The sequence below is a fragment of the Falco punctatus genome (genome assembly GCF_963210335.1).
Source record: "Falco punctatus genome assembly, chromosome: 6".
Lineage (NCBI taxonomy): Eukaryota > Metazoa > Chordata > Aves > Falconiformes > Falconidae > Falco > Falco punctatus.
In genome coordinates, this window is record NC_137585.1 from 34,285,334 (window position 1) to 34,305,190 (window position 19,857).

The 19,857-nt window shown below is 52.0% G+C and overlaps 1 protein-coding gene across 2 annotated transcripts in view; it reads right to left on the bottom strand.

The window, feature by feature from the left end:
- Positions 1-731: 731 nt before the first annotated feature.
- CACNG2 (calcium voltage-gated channel auxiliary subunit gamma 2) overlaps positions 732-19,857 on the bottom strand; it is a 57,889-nt gene continuing 38,763 nt past the window's right edge. For both annotated transcript variants that reach the window (XM_080392948.1, XM_080392947.1), the window contains 3 exons: positions 11,908-11,991; positions 7,964-8,104; positions 732-7,459 (listed from right to left, as the gene is read on the bottom strand). In XM_080392948.1, coding sequence (XP_080249074.1) covers positions 6,924-7,459; positions 7,964-8,104; positions 11,908-11,991 — 761 coding nt within the window. In that variant the 3' untranslated portion in view covers positions 732-6,923. The remainder of the gene's footprint in view (positions 7,460-7,963; positions 8,105-11,907; positions 11,992-19,857) is intronic.

Sequence of the window (19,857 nt, forward strand, 5' to 3'; positions counted from 1 at the left end):
TGGCTTTGCTGGAGCCAGGTCAAAGCTGGGATTTGCAGCCCAGGAAGTTGCGGGCTGGGTGAGCGCCCAGCCGCCACTCTCCTGCTTCTGCTCCTGCGTGAAGCAGCATGGTCCACGGGGATCTTGGCTCCTCTGATGGGGTCCTCACTGCAGCTCCATGCCTGGCAGGTCCTCAGCACCCCTCTACCTGGCTGGCGGTTGATGGCTTTAGGATGGAGTATCCACTGTGGACACTGGGACATTACAGATATCCGCTCTACCCTTGTGGGCACAGATCCTCAAGAAAAGGTCTTTCTAGGACCTGTCCCACATCCTGGGGACAGGTCCCTGTCCTATCTCCCGGGCTGGAGGGGAGTTTCTTCTCTCTGTAGGGTATTTTGGCTGCACAGCTGCTCTGGATCTCTGTGGAGCCGCCAAACTGTGGTGCAGATGCACTCAGTTTGTTTAGGACTTCTTGTAAATGTCCTGCCTGGGTGGGGAGCAGCACACCGTGCAGCAGCCCCTGTGGGGTCCAGTTCCATGCCTTGGCTTAGCAAGAGGGATGATGTCTTCTCTACTCTTGGAGGGGAAACTCAGGCTGGTGACATTTAATTCATATCCCCTTAATCTGTATAGGTCCTTGGCTACTTTTAAAATTTACCCTCCCTCTGTCTCCCTTCCCTACAAAACCTGCTTCCTCTTCTTTCTCTCTCTTCAGAGGTGTCTAGAGGAGAGGGGGAAGTCTAGGGAGCGGATGCTGAGTCATCTGGAGCCACCTCTAACCCTTGGACAGACCTCCACAACATTCAGCTGTCCTGCCCTTTGAGAGCCTTGCTTACCTAGCAGCTTTCATTATGTTGACTGTACCTCCTTACAGGCCCCCTTTCTCCATCAGCTCTCCTTGAGCGTCTCTCCATCCTTGGCCTTGGTGCTTGGCTTTGGAAAGGTGAGATATGTAGTTGTCTTCCTCCCCTTGTGTCAATCCTCACACGTAAGCAAGACGGCAGGCTTGTGTTTCTGACGCTTGGCCTCTCTGTAGTCATTTGGCACTAAAAATTTTCTGCAGAGAAAAGTACTGGGCTCCAACCCTCGGTCTTAATTTCCTCCCTCACCAAACCGTTATTACTAATTACCACTTCTAGGTGTTTAAACCATTTCAATAATGCTGTTAAATGCCCGACATTAATTTAATGGCCAAGTATCTGGGTTTCCCCACATGAAGAACTCTCAGAGCGTCTCCCACAGACCCAGCCAGCGCTGGCTGTGGTCCATACGAGAGAGGCAGCAGGGGAGCAGTGAGCATAAGTTAATGTCAGACCCACCAGTGCCAGGACCTGAGCATTACTCAGCAGGAAGCACTCCCTCACCCCATACCATTTCCCAAAGGGAGCCCCCTCTTCAGCCATGCTGCCTCCACAGAAAGAGAAGACCTGGCACTGCTGCCAGCACTGGCCAGCATCCTGTGGGCAGAGTGTGCCCTCTCAAGCTCAGATCCTCTGCCAGAGCTGTCCTAGGGGATTGCTCCATCTGACTGGGACAGCACTCTCCCTGGCAGATGCCCTGCCTGCCTTCCACCCATCCATGGCCAGCATTTGAAAGTATGTCCTCAGATTTGGGGGGGGGGGGGGGGGGGGGGGCTGTCAGAAATAAGCCCCATGCAGGGCTGGGAGCTGCTTTCCTCCTGCGCCTGAAAGCAGGGAATAGCCATTGCCCCAACAGAGCTCCCAGGACTGCAGTGCGATGGAAACCTGGCTGAAGGCATCAGGCCAGGCTTTGCCTGCTGCATCTCTTCTCCTGCTCCACTGCAAAGGGCCTGGTGGCTCTCCTCCTCCACTGCTGGATCTTGGGACTGAGGCAGGGGGACTTTTCCAACCCAAATGTTTTAACTGACCTCTCAGTCACAAGTGTCTGGCATCTCCAGGACCTCAGTGGCTCACTGCTGTGGAGAAGACCCTGGTGCCCTGTTCACCCCTGGTATAACCAGGGCCTGCCAGAGCACCAGCCATCACCAGGAGAAGCAAGCAAGTGGCACAGGGAGCACTAAGACCCAGGAGGGACACAGGGTAACATTTTAGGATCTTGCACCCACCAAGTGTTAATGCACCCTCGGAGAGAGGGGGAATGAGGGCTCCCACCTGTGCGCAAGCCTTTTGCTTTCAGTGACACCCCTTTAAGACATCACTTAATATGACAGCTTTATTAGTTAATGTTTGTAAAGTGCTTTGAACATGAAAAGTGCTGTATAAGTGCTAAGTATTACTATTAATTATTATGGCCTGGAGGCTGGCCCTGTCTGAGCAGCATTCCCCATGCCTAATTTCAGGGTGCTGCAGTTTCCCTGCCTCTCCCCCTCTGTTGCCCCAACCTGTAAAAGCCAGAAGGAGATGGGAAGAAGCAGAGAGGGAAAAGTAAGCCCATCTGCACCCTGCAAGAAAGGAGCACCTCATGGAGTTGTGTAGGGGGACTGAGCCATGCATGCACCCCCAGGTGGGCCATCGCATGGGAAGTGGAGACACATCTCCCCAGTGCCCCACTGGCATGGCTGGGGATGAGAGAACACCCCCTCGCCCCCAGTTCTGTGGTGGGCCAGTGTTAACAGCGTTGCAGGGAGGATGGAGGATATGCGGGGGGGGTTCTCCAGCTCATCCCACCCATGTCTGGGTGGGGGTACTCAGCGCTGGTGGTGGCTTCAGAGCCAGGAAAAAGGATGAGAAAGGGGTGAGAAAGTTTTGGGGTCTGTGAGCTAGACGGAGCGGGGAGGCAGCTGCGTCCTAGACGTGTTCATGGCAGGGCCAGGAGCTCCCCATGTCCCCTGGAGCCGGTGCCTGGCCTGCTTTGTGGCCTCTTCCCTCCTCATGCCCTCCTTCTTGCCGAAGCTGCTCCCGGGAAGGGTCCCTGAGGAAGAGCAGAAATAGGGCGGCGGGTGCCCCCAATTACCTCAGTAATGGACGCTGAAGCGTCCCACCGGCGGGCCCACGAAATGCATGTGCTGAGAGGCTCGCTGGGGGGCACGGGGTGAGCGTGAGGTGTGAGGTGCTGCCAGGGGCCCAAAGGAGAAGGGTGAGCTGGAGGGGGGTGGGCTGGAGGCCGGGGGCTGGGGAGGGCCAAGGTGGGGATTCAGAGGTGCCAGCCGGGGGATCTGGATGCTGAGTACTGGTATCAGCCTGCACAAGGTGCATCAGGTGGTGGGAAGGACTGCGGTGCTGGGATTGCACTATGACCAATGGGGACACCAGGTGTGCCTTCACCCCACTGCCCCTCTGCCACCACTGAATTAAACCCTCTGGTCCCACCTGCTTGTTCAGCTCGTGGTCCTGCTTGCCCTCCATGGGTCAAACCCTGGCTGCATTTTGGAGGAGCTTTTTTACTCAGGTGACTGCCCTTCCCTGTCGCCTCTCTGAGCTGCTGGTGGTGGTGTCTGGTGGGGATCCTCATCTGCTTCGGAAAGCCATGGCCGGTCCCACGGCAAGCAGGAGCCCAGTGGTGGGCAAGGGGGTCTCAGCGTGTTGCTGGCACACCTGCTGCTGGTGGTGGGGTGGGGGGTGAGGGGACATGCCAGGAGCCCGGGCCTTTTGCAGTACTCTCGCCTCCCTGCCCTGCTGCCGCCTCACCCGTTTCTGGGTCTGCAGCTCCAGCTGTAAGCCAGCCCCTGCTCTGGGCTCTGACACTGGGCATTTCCACCAGACAGCCACTGCCAACCCAGCTGCTGAGGAAATCACCAGAAACTGCATGAGTGGCTGAACAAAGCTCTGAAAAAATGTTAGGCCTGCTTCCTTTTCTTTTTCCTTGTTGAGCCCTCGAGCCTGTGCAAATTCTGAGCTCGCCGGCAGTCCTTGGCTTGCTGCCATGAGAGCTGCTGTCTTCGGGTGGGAGTTGGAGCATCATCCCCTGTGGTAACACCACCCTGGGAGGAATGGGACTGGAGGGGTGGCACTGGGGGCTAAGTGGGGGCTAGAGCAGACGTTTTGGAGGGCAGCAAGGAAAGCCCACATGCGTGACTTGAGCTTACCCACTCTTGTTTAAAAAAAGTTGTGGCAAAGCCCTCTCCTCTTACCTCATCCTTCCTCCTTCTGTCTTGAAGACTGGCTTGAGAAGAGCAGCTGAAGGCACCCTGTCTGCTGAATCGCCAAAGGGGACAAAAGTGTTTGGAAAAGTTGACTTTTTTGCTGGGTTTTGAGGTACTCCTCTGGCACAGTGGGACAATAAATCCCCCCCAATAAAGCCACATAAACGAGGACCAAGTTATAAAAAAAAAATCTTTATTTCATGTACCAGGATTTTTTTTTTGTCATTTTCTCTTTTTAAAATTTTTTTCTTTTTAACAGTCTGAAAAAAACCAAAAAATAAAGAAAATGGAGGTCGGTTTCTTGTACTGGTTTCAGCTGGACATGAGCAACACCCTCAGAAAAAAGCTTTTCGGCCAGCCCTTGCCTCCCGCATGTGCTCTCTGGCACGCTGCTGCAGCCCCCCCCCGTCCTGCCTGGCCCTGGGGGGGCCCTCGGCCCTGTGAATGCTCCCCAGCCCCACGGCGGGGGTCGGCGGGCGAGGGCGGCTGGGGATGGACACCCCAACGCTGCCCTCCCTCTATGCTAGGGTCTGCAAAACTGACTTAACTTTTTCCTTGGGGGGCACTGCGGGGAGGGGGTTCCCTGTGAATCTTTTTTAAAGGGCTAGGGCGTCACAGGAGGGGATTTCAGCGGTGGAGGGTGAAGGGTGCATCTGAACACCCGGCCAAGCCGCTTGCATCCTCCTCTTGCCCTGTAATGCTGTTTTTTGGGGGTGACTCCCTCCCACTTCTGCCCCCTGCCCTGCCCTGGAGCGGGGAGGGGGGTTAAAGCGGCGAGGGGGGGTAGGCGCAGGGAGGATCAGGCTGCTTTAAAGCAGAAATCCCGCTGGGACCCGAAGCGGGGGACTGTGCAGCTCCTAAAACTGGAGCAGCAGGAACGGGGACGGAAAAAAAAGTCGAAAAGTGGGTCTGAGCTGCCGAAGGGCTTGGCGGCCCCATCCTGCAAAACCTCAGCCTTGCGCCGGCTCAGGGCACAGACCCGCAAGGGCCCTGTCCTTGCCCCAGGCTGGCGCTTTCGGGGTGTCACAGAGAGCCCCACGCTCCCCTGCCACCGCCTCCCCTCCTGCCTGTGTCCTCAGAGGGGGAGCTGGGTTAAAAGTTGTTCCTGGCATCCCCGGTGCCCTGTTCCCCCGCCACGGCAGGGAGGGAGGGGGCTGCGGCCAGGCCAGGGGTCCCAGCGTAGATGGTGGGGGCTCAGCTCACTGCTGCGGATGAGACCACAGCAGGCTGGGACCCCCAGTGACAGGGGGACGAGGACAAAACCCAGCAGGCATGGAGATGCCCGACAGCTTCACACCTGTCCCTGGCATGGCCGTTGGGACTTGGGGGGCTCAAGCCCGGAGCCGGGGGCTTCCTGGGATGGGGGCTGGGGGGGACGTGTGAAGACCGAGCAGCTGGCAGCCAGCTTTGGGTCAGGGCGGGCTGGCTGTGCCCAGGGGAGGACAGGAATGATCTCAGGGGGTGGCTGGGTGGGTCTTGCCGTGCCCCCACAGGCAGGACCTAAGGGCATCCAGGCAGCTGTAGGGAGCGTGTGGCTGCCCTGGGGACCCTCCGGAGCATTCACAGGCATTCACGAGTGCCACCCCTGGCATCAGCACGCTGCCCTCGGCTTTGGCCTCCCGGGCCTCCCCCCCACCCCCAGCAACATCATCCTGAAAGGATGGGAGCCCCAGTTCCCCTCCACCAGCCCCCACCTTTTCCCTGTGCCTCCCATCCTGCTCCCCACTGTCTTTTTTCTTTTTTTTTTTTCACAGTTTAAAGCTTGAGAAAACAAAATGAAAAGAAAAAAATACTATCTGCTTTTCTTGCAAGTAAATCCACTTATTATATTTACATTTATTTATAGCTGTTGTTTTATTAAAAAAATTGCCACTTTTTTTTTTTTTAAGAAACCTTTTTTTGTCCTTTTTTTTGTCTCTCTGTGTGTGTGTCTTTGTTTACTGTGTCTGTTTGCTTTTTGCACTGTCACCATTAACCTCAGGGTCCCCAGGGCCAGGGGAGTGGGCCCCCTCTGGGGACACTGCGGAGGGGTGACTCAGCATTGGCTCCCACCCTCCCTAGGGACAGGAGTCACTCTTAACCCCTACGGACTTGTAGGGGATGAGCAGATCCCCCTGGATCCTGGGGGCATGGAGCAGATCCCCATGGATCCTGGGGCAATGGAGTGGGTCGCAGTTGACCCCAGCACCCCAGGATCCTCCGTAATTGGCCCAAGGACACTGAAGCTGCTGCCAGCCGAACTCCCATCCCCTGTCCCCCGAGGAGCCCATGCTGGGTTAAAGGTAAGTGGGAAACGAACCGTAAAATTAAAGAATAAAACCCCCGAAAATCCAAAGAGCTGCCTCCTTCTCCTCCTCCTCCCACTTGATTTATTGTCATTTGTTGTTTCTTGGTTCCCTTTTATTTTTTTTAAGTCTGTTTTTATTAAATGTTAAAATAATGGTACATGGGAAATCATGCATTTTCTTTTAAATTTATTTCTATTTTTTAAATCTCTTTCAGTTTTAAAGTTTTTCTTTTTTTTCCTTTTTTCTTTTTCTTTTTTTTTAAAGAATTTTTTTTCACTGTTGTCTCTTTCCTCACATTTCCTTTTCATTTGTTTGTTTGTTTTTTGTTTGCTCGCTTGTTTGTCTGCTTATCTGCTTGTTCGTTGTTTTTTTTTGTTTTTGTTTTTTTTTGTCATTTTTGTTTTTGTTGCTTTTTGTGGATTTTTTTTTTTTTTGCGCGTTGGGAAGGTCCCCACCCCCCCAAGGGGTGCTTCCACCTCCTCCTTCCCACTCCTCTTCTGCCCCCTGACCCCTTCCACCCTCCCCACCCCACAGCCCACCCCGTCTCCTCCTGCCTGCTCCTGCCCCATTTTCAGCTCCTGGTGACGGCTTCATACCGGGGTGGTCCGGCGGTTGGCTGTGTTGGTGTGGATAGAGTCCTTGTTCTCTTTCTGGATACAGTTGTGAACCTGGAGGAAACTGTTATCCCTGTCGGAGTTGTAGGTGGCGGTGGGGGTGGTGGTTGCCTTCAGCGGGTCCCTGGTCAAGGTGTACATCGAGATCTCTGTTGATGGGAGGGTGTTGAACCCTTTGATCCCAACAGGAGAGGCATCCCTGGAGTGTGAAGGCTCGGTGGAGCGGGAGCTGGAGCGGCTGCGTCTCTGATAGCGGTACCGGTAGCTGGGGATGCGGGTGATGGCGGAGGACTGGAGGTAGTCCGTGGCACGAGCGTTGGCACGCAGCTGTTTGTGCCGGTCTATGAACATGTGGACAGCCAGCACTCCCACCATCTCAGCTATAATGAAGGACAGGGCCCCGAAGTAGAAGGACCAGCCATAGGAGTAGCTGTTCTTCTTAGAGTCGCTCTTGGAGGGGTCTCCAGCATTGGCTGATATGTATACGATGATGCCAATTATATTACTCAGACCTGCCAGCCAGCCAGTGGGGGAGAGAGAGGGAGATGTCAGAAGGGTCACACATGGCAGTGGTGGGGGCTGTGGGGTTGAGCCCCTGTCCCTGGGAGGTGAGGACGGGAGGGTCCCCAGCCACCCATCCCCTCCTGGTGGGAAGCTTTCCTTGGGGAAACCCAGGCAAGACCCTCCTTGCGTGCCTGCCACATCCCTGGACTGCATTCCCAGCTGGTCCCTGAGATGCTGGGTGTAAGGAAACCCTCTCCCTCCAGCAGCTCCCAAGCAGCAGGAAAGCCCCTACCTGCAGGGTGCTGCTGCCTGCCCCTGCCAGGCAAGCAGGCAGGGCGGAGAGGCATGCTTGGGAGGCTGCTTTCACCCTGAAAAAGGCTCATCAGGGCTGGGGAACACACACACTTCAGCCTAGGTAACCGTGCCCCTGCAGGATGCCCTGGCTGGGCAGTCCCCCTACCCTCCCGCCGCAAGCCCATCTCTGGGGTGTCAGGCCCTGTGCATTCCTTTACCTGCAGACACAAAGAAGATGCCGGCACTAAGGATGATGTTGTGTCGGGTTTTGTAGAACTCGCTGGCTGCAATGCAGAGTCCACCCATGAAAAGCAGAATCACACTCAGGATCGGGAAAATACTAGAGGCTCTAACAGCCCCTGTGGAGGAGCGAGGGAAAGGGGAAGAAAGAACAGTGCAAGTGTGAGAGCGAGGAAAAAGGGGCACAGAAACAGCGCCGGGGTGGGGGGACAGGGGGATGCGAGCACATTTTGTGGGTGGGGGCAAAGGGGAGAGACAGAGGGCAACATGCAGGCAGGGAGTAATTCAAGGAGGGATAAAGGCATTGGGGGACAAAAGGAGGGAGAGAGAAACAAAGTGTGTCAGAAAAAGAGAGTGGTCCGAAGAAACTCTCCTGTGCTTTGGCTGCTGCCGTGAAGCCAGTGGCCCGGTGTGGGCAGGCAGAGGGGGCTAGTGGCTGAGCTGGGAGCCTGCTTGTGCTGCCTGTCCCTCCTCGTGCTGTCTTTTCCTCTGCTTTTGGGGGGGACTATGGGCTGCATGGGGAGCCCTGGCACTCTGGCTTCTCCTCCTGCAGAGCGCTGCCGCTCAAGCCCACTCTTCAAAGAGCAGCAACCCAAATGCTTCCTGTGGAGCTGCTCAATCTGGAATCCTCCCAAAAGGGCATGAGCATCTCAAGGAGAGAGATTTTTTTAATATTTTTTTTTTAAGGGCTGGGAAGGAGCTCCTGGTGCTGTGCACTGCTCTGTGGCTGCAGTGAGGACTGAGAAGCGAAAGTCTCAACCCTGCGTGCTGAAACACGGGGCTTATCCTAGTGATTAAATGCCTGGGCTCCTTCCAGAGGGCAGTGATGGGTTCGGATGTGCCAGCTCCCACACACGCACGCTCTCCATCGGTCGATATGCGAAGAGCTCAGCCGGCAGAGGGCAATGGCATAGATGCACGTATATACTCACACACACACAAATCATACCCCAGAGCTTCTGGGGGGACTCTCTCGTACTCAAGCAGTGAAAGGCCAGGACTGTGTATACACACACCCCCCCACACGCACGCATGCACACACTGCTCGTGGGCTGTTCAGTGGGTACCAACAGTCTGCCTGAGTTTGTGTTGCCGATATTCATATTTTTTAACTAGGAAGGCCTTCCCTCCTCCATTCCCAAAAGAAAATAAGCTGCTAAAGTGTGAAATGAAGCCTTGCTTGGTAACAAAGGTATCAGACGGGCTGTGGTGCAATTCTGCTTGTGGAGCAAAGATCTGGAAGGGGGGATGAAAGCTAATCCCTCCTTGCCTGCAGGAATGAACCCTACTGAAGCAATTGCAGGACTTTTTCTTAAGTGAGCAGAGATTGTGGTTCAAAGACCCTGTTGGCATCAGGATCCTACCAGGCACAAGCAGTCAGCTCTTTGAGGAGGGTTGTAGCCCACTGCCTACACATGGGGAGTGCAAAAGGCAGGGAGAAACCTCTCTTGCTTGCTTTCCAGTTCTGCTGGTCCGTGTTTCAGGGAACAGGATAGTGATAATAACCATCTTAATAGCTTCTGGAAAGCAAGGTAGAATTTGACAAATGTGAAGCTTAAATGGCAGTAAGCAGACATCCACTGTTTAGGGGGTTTCTAGAGGGATGCTTGGTCAGTCCCGCAACCTGGCCCTGACCACATCAGTTTTATCTGGGTCTTAATTGTGAAATTCACATCTGTTGGGAGGACACAAAGTTGCTGGCTGACATGGGGAGCTGTGGGCATTATGTGACGTAGGAGGACAGCAGCCTTGCTCAGCTCCTGCTTTCTGCCCCTCAGGGGGACCATACCAGAAAGAGAGGGACAGAATCTTATCCAGTCTTCCGGGGTCCAGAGCCTTTGGTTTATAGAGAAGGGGACTCATGATGGTGTTTGGATGCTCCCTCGTATCATCCATCTACTCTTAACTCAAGTGTCTTCTAGCAAAAAAATTCAGGGATGCTTCTGCTTCTTCTCTGACAACAGGCACCTGATTTCAAAAAGACACGTGTGGATGGCTGGCAGAAATAAAGTTCAGCGCTTCTAGCCAGACCATGGGCACTGCCCCACAATCATCCTGGTCCCTTGAATGAGGAAATTGCCTGGGCTGATACTAATAAACAACTTCCTAGCCGTTCTTGCCAGTACTGCCAGGCATTGCCCATGCAGAGTGCCCAGGGACTCTGGTTTGGCAGAAGTCCTGGGAAGAAGCTGTTCAGTAGGGTCCCTGTCCAGTCAGGTCTAAGCCAGCAGAAATCCCACATCCCTCCGGAGTCACCCAAGCGGTCCTTTATTGATTTGCCAAATCCCTCTTTGAACCTGCTTCTTTCTTAAAAAGGGCTCTACCCTGGGGATACTGTCAGGTCCTGACGTTGGGCCAATTTTTGTCTTCAGATCTTGTTCCCTCTGAGGGAACAGACCCTTGAGACTTCTCAAGATGTTCTCCCCCTCCCCCCAACTCTTCTTTCTGAAGTGTTGCTGATGCTGCAAGCAGAGTCCTTGCTCCCAAAGCACTCTGCAAGAGCTGGTTTGCCCTCAGAGGCAGCCTGCACAGTCACTGTGCCAAACCGGATCAAACCCCAGTCTTCAGCTCTGCTGTTCAGGGGCCATGCAGCGATTAAGAGACCAGTGCTGCAGAAAGGCATCTGAAAGAAGCAATCTCCCTGGGTTATTTACAGTGGATGAAGAACTGTTTGAGAAACAAAGAGGAAGCAGCATAAGATCTGCCTCTTTTGACATACAAATGAGCTTCACAGAGACTAAATTATCTCTCTACCGCAGGGCTGGGTCTCTACTTCTGGCTTGGAGCACACCAGGGTGACAAGGACCCTTATGCTGAAAGGGTCCCAGCCTTTGGAGACCTTGGACACTTAACCTTGGGAGGTCAAAATGTCAGATTTCTGAAGGGAGAAGATCTCTTCTTGTGATGTCAAAAGGCATTGGGCTTGTGCAGGGAGGGTAGGGTAGCAAGGTAGGGACCTAAGAGGAGGAGTGAACCCTGTTCAGCTGTGCTAAAGGAAGAGCAAGTCCTTGTTCTGGGGCAGGTGAAAATGCTGACTTGTGATGACACGATGTGGATCTGCCCCACTGGCCAGGCTGCCTTCCCTGTTCCCATGCACAAAGTAGTGAGAGCTTCATCTGCACATCACAGGCTGGGCTTGGAGCTGAGGTTAGCTTTCCTTACAGAGGCGCCACGTGCCTGGCATACAGCACCTGTCCTCAGGGCCCTGAGTGAGCACCAGGTCTTTTCTTCAAAGGGCTCTGGCTGTCCTTATTCCTGCTTACCATTCCCATCACTAAAATCACTAAAACCAGCAAAAATCCGATTTACAGCCTCTAGTGGTGTTTGGGGAAAGGTGAAGACAGAAATAGGTGTTCTTCAGACACAGTCCAGCTGATTTCTTAAATCTGATGCAACTGGAATATCAGGTAAGGAAATCATATCATCACAGAATAGTTTGGGTTGGAAGGGACCTTAAATATCATCTAGTTCCAACCCTCCTGCCATGGGCAGATATACCTTCCACTTGGATGAGGTTGCTCAAAGCCACATCCAACCTGGCCTTCCTCTGCTTTAGGAGGACACACACACACATTCACACTGCCCCAGCTAGCCCAGTCCTGACCTGAAGCTCACTCAGCAGTTCTGCAATGGATTTGAATTAAGACTCTGGATTTATATTGTAATTAATTGGTGTTATTAAAAAATATACTATACCATTGGTTGTTACTATGAGTTTGAAACTTGCACTGTCTTATGGGCATTGCCCCAGGGAGATGTGAGCAGAGCTGGTTTTGGGTGGTGGCAAGGCTCTGGGGTCACCTCCTCTGGCTTGGTGAGCCTCACAAATCCCAGTGTCTCCACCACCCTACCTTCAGAAAGCAAAAGGCACCCGATGCTAACATCTACAAGCCATTGCAAGGAGAAGAGCCTGCAGACTTACGGAGGAAATATTCTGCTGTATCGGCTTCATAATCTGCATCCTCAGGGAAGTGATCGATTTGCTTACACAGACCTTTAAAATTCCCTAGGGAACAAGAGAAAAAAAGAACAAATGAGAACACCAAAACCTGCCTCACAAGAACAGCTGCCTTCTGCGTCGCCCTTTGTGCCTGCTCTGCCTTCCTCCCAGGCAGCACACCCGCTCATGTATGGATGCCCATTAAATGCCCAGGTACCCTCCTGGCACACTCATACACCAAATACCCTCTTAATTGCACAGGAACATGTGATTTGCTGTCTAGATCAAGCCTGGTGCCCTCCTAGCCCCATGCCCCTTGCTTCAAACGGTGGAGAGCACCAGAGGCTTTGGCTAGCAGGTGTGACTTCCTGCCACCAACAGACAGGAGAGCACTGCCCACCTCTGAGGGAGGTGGGATGGGAAGACAAGCCAGAGTCTGGGTCAGGCTGTGAAGCATGAGGCTTGGGGACCTTTCCCTCAGCATCAATCGGCATAACTGTGGGTGTTTGTGTTTCAGCTGGTGTGGTCCTGGTGGATCCCAGCAGTGCTGTGTATGGCGGGGTGATCAGGTTTGGATGCAAAAGCGTTTGTTTCTCTCAGCTGTGAATTTGCTGCCTATTCATTTCACAGACAGGGTACATGCTATTGTTCTGCTCCCATAGGAGAAGAACAAAAGCTCTTAATCTACTTCCTCTGTATGACTGCTTGTTTTTGCATACCTTCGTCAGGCCTCCTCTTGTGTCCATTTGAAGACTAAGGCTACAAGAAGCTTGGTGCAAGTGTGTGTATGCAGCAAAACACCCTTTGCAATGGGGGAGTAAAATCTTCCACCACAAGTGAGGGAAGCTGGGCTGCTCACCCTCAGTTTCATCAGGCTGGTTTATGTACAGGGCCTTCTGCTGGTTTTATTCATGGGCCACCCTTTTTCACACACTCCATGACAGCAAAGCTACCCCAGCAGGAAGCCAGTGACGTCTTCCCAGACTTTTGCCATCTGGGATGTCTACCAGGCTCTTATTTTCATCATTCATGTCTCTCCCCTCTTGAAATCAGGAATACCACTCCAGGTAATCCTTAAGCCACATCATCACGACCACTAGTTGATTAGTATCTCAAAGGATCAGGTTGTTCATGCTTGAACAGATGTGATCATGCAGAAGGCAATTTCATTATACCTTCTGGGGCTCCCCCAAAGTTTTTATCCTGCCTTCCCTTATATTTCCCTCTGGACTCTTGCACAGAACTGATGGGCATGATCTGTCCAGAAAGGAGGAATGCAGTGCCCACATGAGGTGTATGGATAGGCATGGTGATCCCATGGGCCCCCTCCCCAGAGGTCAGCCACCAAAGTGGGTCAGGCTGACTTATCCGTCAGCAGAAGAGTTTGGAGCCTGAGTCTGGAAAGTGACAAATGCTGTGGCAACCTGGGAAGGCCCTGAGCCCAGCCACTGGACCAGGTGGATGTGCAGGGTGATGGGACAGTGAAGCCACCACACTTGTGGTTGTTGCTTCTGGGAAGGGTTGCTCGTGAGGAACCCAGAGCTCTTCCAGGCCAACCCTACCCAGGCTGAGACCTGCAGGTATCGTATCAAGTCCCTGAGTCATGTCTTGAAAAGTTTATTCCAGATAAATTCCAGTGATCTTTCAGGGATTTGGGAATGGCTGAGAGAAGGACCAAGCTCAAAGGATTTTCTTCTTGAGACCAAGTCTTCCTGGAGCAAGGTCTGGGATGCTTTGGGAGGCAGTGCTGAGCAAATAGCTGTAGAAGGCAGGTGGGTCAGCCCCCAAGCTCAGCTCCTTCTGCATCCAGTCAGCTTGTGTCTGATGCTTCTGAGATACCTATTGCCTTTAACTACTAGTTCAATGAGCTTCCATGAAGAGGCTAGAGACAGTAGAGAGGAGTGTGTTTGCATGTAAGAGGTAAATAGTAGCAGAAGAAGGTAGGAACAAAGCCTCTCCTTGTACCTCTGAAGTATATTTCCACACTGAAACTCTGGGTTATGAAAATAGTTTATTAACCACCCATCCCCAATCCAGTTGCCTCATTCAAGAAGTGCCTGCATCTCAGCCATGGCTATTCTGAAAGAAAAGCTTCAGAGCCGAGAAAATTCCCTTGCACACTCCCACCCTGCAACGCGCCCGTTTAAATACGGCATGAAGGGGGCCCTATCCCTTGCTTGCCCCTGACTGCCTGGGGCCATCTGCCAGCGACAGACGAGCAGCTCGTCACCCTGGTCCTTTGGCTGCGGTCACTGCTGTACAGTGCACGTGAAGACTGCCACTCTCCGAGGCACTGGGGAAGTCTCCAGCCTAAGATCTTAGCTCCTTGCCCAGCAGATCCTGAACGTTGAATGCCTCCTGCCCATACATGCTGGGAGGGCAGGTAGAGACTGCATGCACCTCCCAGTTGAGGCTTCCAGCGCACAGCCAGAGCCCCCCAGTTGGAATCAGCCAGAGAGGGAAGAGGCACTGCACCTGGAAACCCCCTCACTCTGTGCCATCCTTTCCCTGCTCCCCTGCTCCATTTCTTGCTGTATTTGAGCCTGATTAATTCCTATGTGAAGAATCGAGCTGCTTGGGAAAGATGCTGCATCTTGTGCAGTCTTTTATATGGACTTGTGAGAAGCTCATCTGCTCCTGATGCTGAGTGTCCAAAAAGCCTTGCTGATCTAGCTCAGCAAGGTGCTTGGCCACTGGGACGTCCAGCCTTAGCTTGCTTAAAATGCCGTGGCATTGAGGAGCTGCCCTTCACCACAGCCTGATATGCTGCACCAGGCTGATCCCCCTCCCTGGCTCAACCCTGCCAAGGTTCGTGAGGGCAGGGTGGGCAGCGTGGGTCCCACTTGAGTCCCTGCTTTGTCTGTGCTCAGCACAGAGCACCGTGACTCTGGATGCTGACTATTTGCCTGTGCTACCACACCCTCTCATCCAATGCCTCCTAGCTCCTCTGGGGAATGGATGGGGAAAGGATGCAGAATTTAGGTCATTAATGTGCTAACTGGGAATAGAAGAGAACAAGATTCAGTTTTTGCTCTGCCACAGGCATGCTGTTAAAACCACTTTTTCCCTCTGCCGTAGAGTCCCACCCTGTGAAATGGGGGTGACCGCACTGCTCTGCCTTGTGCCGAGCGGGGATGCGTTAAAGAGGGCATGGTGTGGGTGTGCTGGTGCCCGCAGCTGTGCAAGCACATGGAGTAGGTGGGTGATGGATGGTGGCAGTTCAGAAACCTTCTTGGTGTAGGGAAGGCCTCGATATCGCTTCTTGCGCCAAGGTCACTCGGCAATTCTCTGACAGACATCTGTGGCCTGCTGAGATGGTGCAGCAGCCTCCCTGGCACCTGTGTTGGTGGAAGCGCTGTGGCCACACACGGGGAGGGGGATGGAGCAGCTCAGCAGTGCTGCCGAGATCTGACATAACAGCCTTTTCCCGTGCTGCACACGCAGTTTGCAGAGCCAGGGAGGGAAAAGCCATGTTCCACCCTATAGTTAATATTCCTGAATGCCTGAGCAAAAGCAAATCATTATTTGGGAAGGCGAGTAGGGCTCTGAGAGCCCCTCAAGGGAGTGAGAGCAATGTCTCCTCTGCATTTGTGTCCCTTTGCCCTTCCCATTCTTTCCAACTTGAACTATTTCATGCTGCAAACCCTGGAACAGGCTGGTGTTGAGCACTCTGGCTTCTCCTGCATGTCTCTCTGAGAACCTTCAGCCACGCGCTTCCACCTCCTCCCTGCAGCTCTCCCAGCACAGTTTGGACTTTCCCCTCATCCTCTTTCTCATGCTCACCCACCAGATCTTCCTCCTGTTTCTCAGTCTCTCTCATTCATCGCAGCCACCTCCCTCTCACTGGCATATCAGTGTGGGCATCCTTCGAGCAGCCTGCTTTGGGATGTGCAGGCTGCAGAGGAGGCAGGGAGGAGCTTGGATTTTTTTCAGGACAGAAAGTCTGGGGATGCCCAGGTCCGTGGAAAATCACAGAACATCCCCCAAGTGCCCTGGGTATTACTGGGAGTCCTTAGACAAGGTCCTCACCCTTTGCTTGTTGGTTGCCCAAGCTTTGGAAAATCCAGTCTGGAGGAGCTAGGACTGGTGCAACAGGCATCCCCTCAGTGCATGGACCAGGACAGAAGTTGCCCAGCCAGGGCAATAAGAGCAGAGACAAGCTGCCATGCTGCCAAGAGGGACTGAATGTCTAAGATGCATGAAAATCAGCCCTTCTCCAATGCAGCCAGGTCATCGTTTGGGTACAGGCTGTCTATCCAGGACAGCTGGCAGCCGTCAGCTCTGCTGCAGCGAGAGTCAGACTGAGTTACCCCCGATGAGAACCTGGCTTGGTATTGTTGGTAATACAGTTTATTTTTGTGCTGCTTTGTGCAGCCCTGTCTCTTTCAGAGGTCTCGCTTGCCTGCAGAGTGCAATCCATCACAAAATAGTAAGTTCCAAAGAATGAAAAGCTACTCCCTTCCTGCGGGGTAAGAACACTTTTAAATGGCCAGGACTGTACATCTGAAAACTGGGAGCCAGAGGCAGAGGAAAAGACATCCAAAAGGAGAGAAGCAGACAAAGAGGGATGAGAACAGAAAGACCTGTTTTCCCAGAATGATTTGTGATATTTCCATTTATGGAAAAAAGCAATCCACTGAAAGCTTTCTTTCAGTCTCACTCTCTAATTTAGCAGAGGTTTTGGCATGATGGCTTCTAGAGAAATAAATAAAGGGGGCTGGATATAGCTGTTGTCTCTGAAAGCTCGGAAAGATGGCTTGGTGTTGGCCAAGAATTCAGTACCTCTTTCTCCCACACACTCCCTGTATCATTTTAGGCAAGTCACTTAACCCTCCTTTTCTTTCACACAAAATGAGAATAATGGTATTTCCCTGCCTCAGGGCTATAGCCTGAGGATATTTATATTAAAAATATGGAAGTGATCAGACACTGGATCATTTGGGCCAGATAATTCTCCCCACCTTCCAGTTCAAACATGATGTGCTCATCTTTGATGTGACCTTCTCTTAGATAAATGTGAAGGCTGCATGCATGTGAAAGCTCTCTCAAATTCACACTTGTGATTCTTCCCTTAGAAGTAATCTTCGTTGCAGATTAGACTAATATTTACTATCTAGCCACAAAAGAAATGTGAGAAACGGCGCATGAAGGGCAGGCAGTCAGACACAAACATTCCTTTCTGCTCCAGGACCCTGCTCCTGAGCATAGCCCATGTGGTACCAGGTGGTGAAGTGGGGCTCAGAGCCAGCCTCTGGGCTTGGAAGACAAATTCCACAGCTACATGGCAAACCGTTGGCATGTCTTTGTTACATGTATTGGCAAAGGGCTTCCAAACCAGGAAAGGAGGTCTGCTGTCCCTGTCAAAGAATGACACAAGTGACACTGAGTTATTAATGCCCAACCTGACACGACTTCACGAGGTTTCATGAAGCATCAAGGGAAGCACAGGAAAAGCCCTTTGAAGGCATTTTGAGTGCTCTCCACCCTTCCAAGAATGAAGCACTTGAGAGCACTCACTGTTTTGGGGGACGTGGAGCTGATGAAGAGCACAGCAGCAGGGAGCACAGACAGGGCTCATGGGCATCTGCTTTTACCCACCTGGTTGACATGCCCAGAAGAAAGGCTGGCTTTTCAAAAGTGTTCATTATCCCTTTTGGGGAATCTCTCCATAGATAAGCACCTTACAAAAATGAGACCATCTTTTTACGTGCCTCAGTGCATTTAAAGGCCTTGGCTACAGGGTGTAGGGCTGTACCAGCAAACAGAGCCACTGTGCTGCCAGGGATGGTCATTCTGGGGTTTGAGCAGGTGCTGCTCTGACAGCTCTGACCCTGCACAGCAGCTGGGGATGCTGTGCTAGTGGCAATACCTTTTGACTCAGGCAGTTAGTTTCAAGACCAAAGAGTTCGCAGCTCTCCTTAGGGGCAGAGGAACAAGGTAAAGCTCAGTGGGGCAGCAAATGAGGTCTGCAGGGATAAGCCTGGGACGATAGCAGAGATCTCATGTGAACAAAGGACCATCAGAAATCTTGCCACCTTCCTGTCTAAGTGCAGTGTGCCTGCTTTGATGCGGTCTTCCCCAACACAAACATGCAGCAGTGCATATGTTAAAAAACCCAAACAAAACCCTAGCAACATAACCAGTATGTTGCATACATAATTCTCTCCCTGGGGAGAGGATAAAAGAACAAACCACGTGTGACTGTTATCAAGCCCCATCACTTAGTGTGCCACTGGAAATCATTCAGATATTGTGGTGAAGAAGCCTGTAAAAGAACTGATGGAAAACAGAAATTAATCTTTTGGTTATGAAAGAATATCCCTGCTGCCTGCAAGGTAGAACCATTATACCAGCTCTCCTCACCTTATTATTAATAATCATGTTTATTACAGCTGTTGCCAAGCATCAGATGATAAAGGGAGTTTACTGCAGTAAAAATGGTACAAACACTGCCTTATAGACCATTGCTGCCTTGACGGGCATGAAGGAAGGGGTATATCACAGTGCATTAGCAATGACCAAGGCTACATCAGTAAAACGGCCTGATAATACCAATCCTGGGGAGATGAGTTTAGTCAGGAAATAGTTAATAAATAGAAAAAGAAATACAGACATAGATGGGCGGGGGAGAAAAAAGTGGACGAAGCCAGTATGGGGTAGCACTGAGGAGAAGATGACAAGGTGGAAGGAAAGAGGTGTTGTGAATGGCCACCGAGCACTGGGGAGAAAAGTCCCATCCAAGCCAATACAAAGCTCCTGTTCTGCCTTTTTCAGCGCTTACTCCTCGCTTGCTCTCTGTAGCCCTCCCTGAGAGTCACTGGCAAAGGAGAGGGGGCTAATGACAGAAGACACCACGTGTGCCACTGGAGGCGGCTCGGATACCCTCTATAGAGCCTCTACAGCGTGGGAGTGCAGAAAAGCCCCATCACGTCCCAACGTCACCTGCATGGTGCCCCAGCAGCGCTCTGCCTGCCTGGCGCTGCAGCTGAAGCTGCAACGGGGATTGCACTGCATTACGGCCGGACCCTGCGCCTGCTCTCAGCCTTGAATTGTTTTGCATTTTTCCTTGGAGGCGGCAGCCTCCTCGCCTTCCCACCTCACTCCGTAACACTGCTGCATGCTGCTAAGGAGCTGATAGATTCTGCCTTAGAGCTGGCTATAGCTATTCCTTGTACGTGGGTGGAGATGCAGTGGTAGCAAAACCTATTATTAAGATTATATGAAGATTTCCATTTATAAACACCCTCTTTTTACAGGGTTGTAGCTTTCAAAAATATCCTCACTGTGGTTTGAAATTTCCCATGCTTTGTCACCGGCAGAGAGTGAGATTGGCTGGGAAAACTGGGCAAAGGCTCTGGAACACATTCTGGTGCAAACACAAATCCAGCATGCTTGAGCTTTACAAGCTGAAACATTGCGGGTGGCTGGTTTTCAGGGACTGCTAGACAACTGTCCAAGTTACAAATGAAAAACCTCAACACAGCAATGATAAAAATAATTCAAAAAATAATTTTTGCATGCATCCAGTACAAACATCTCCCCCAGTAAACAATGGCCTCTATTTTCTAGACTTCGCCAGAATCAAACCTGAGCTGAATTTCTTCTGAAAATAGTGCTAAACACAAAAATGTATTAGGCTCATCTAGATCACCTAAAGCTGTGGATAACTTTGCTCCTCTTAATATCGTATTTCTCACATTTCCCTGCTGTGCTGGCATTCTGAAATAGAAAACAGCTTTATATAAACTTATATAACAAATGCATGTTATGATTTCATATCTATGTCAATGAAATAATTTGTTTTTTCTAACTGATGTTTTCCTGTGTGATTCAGTGAATGTGTAAAGCATTGACAGTATCTCTGATTCCTCAGCAAAGAGGTTAGAAACGATTTCTACAGCTGTTAGAGTGAGTAGTGTCGCTGTAGGTAGG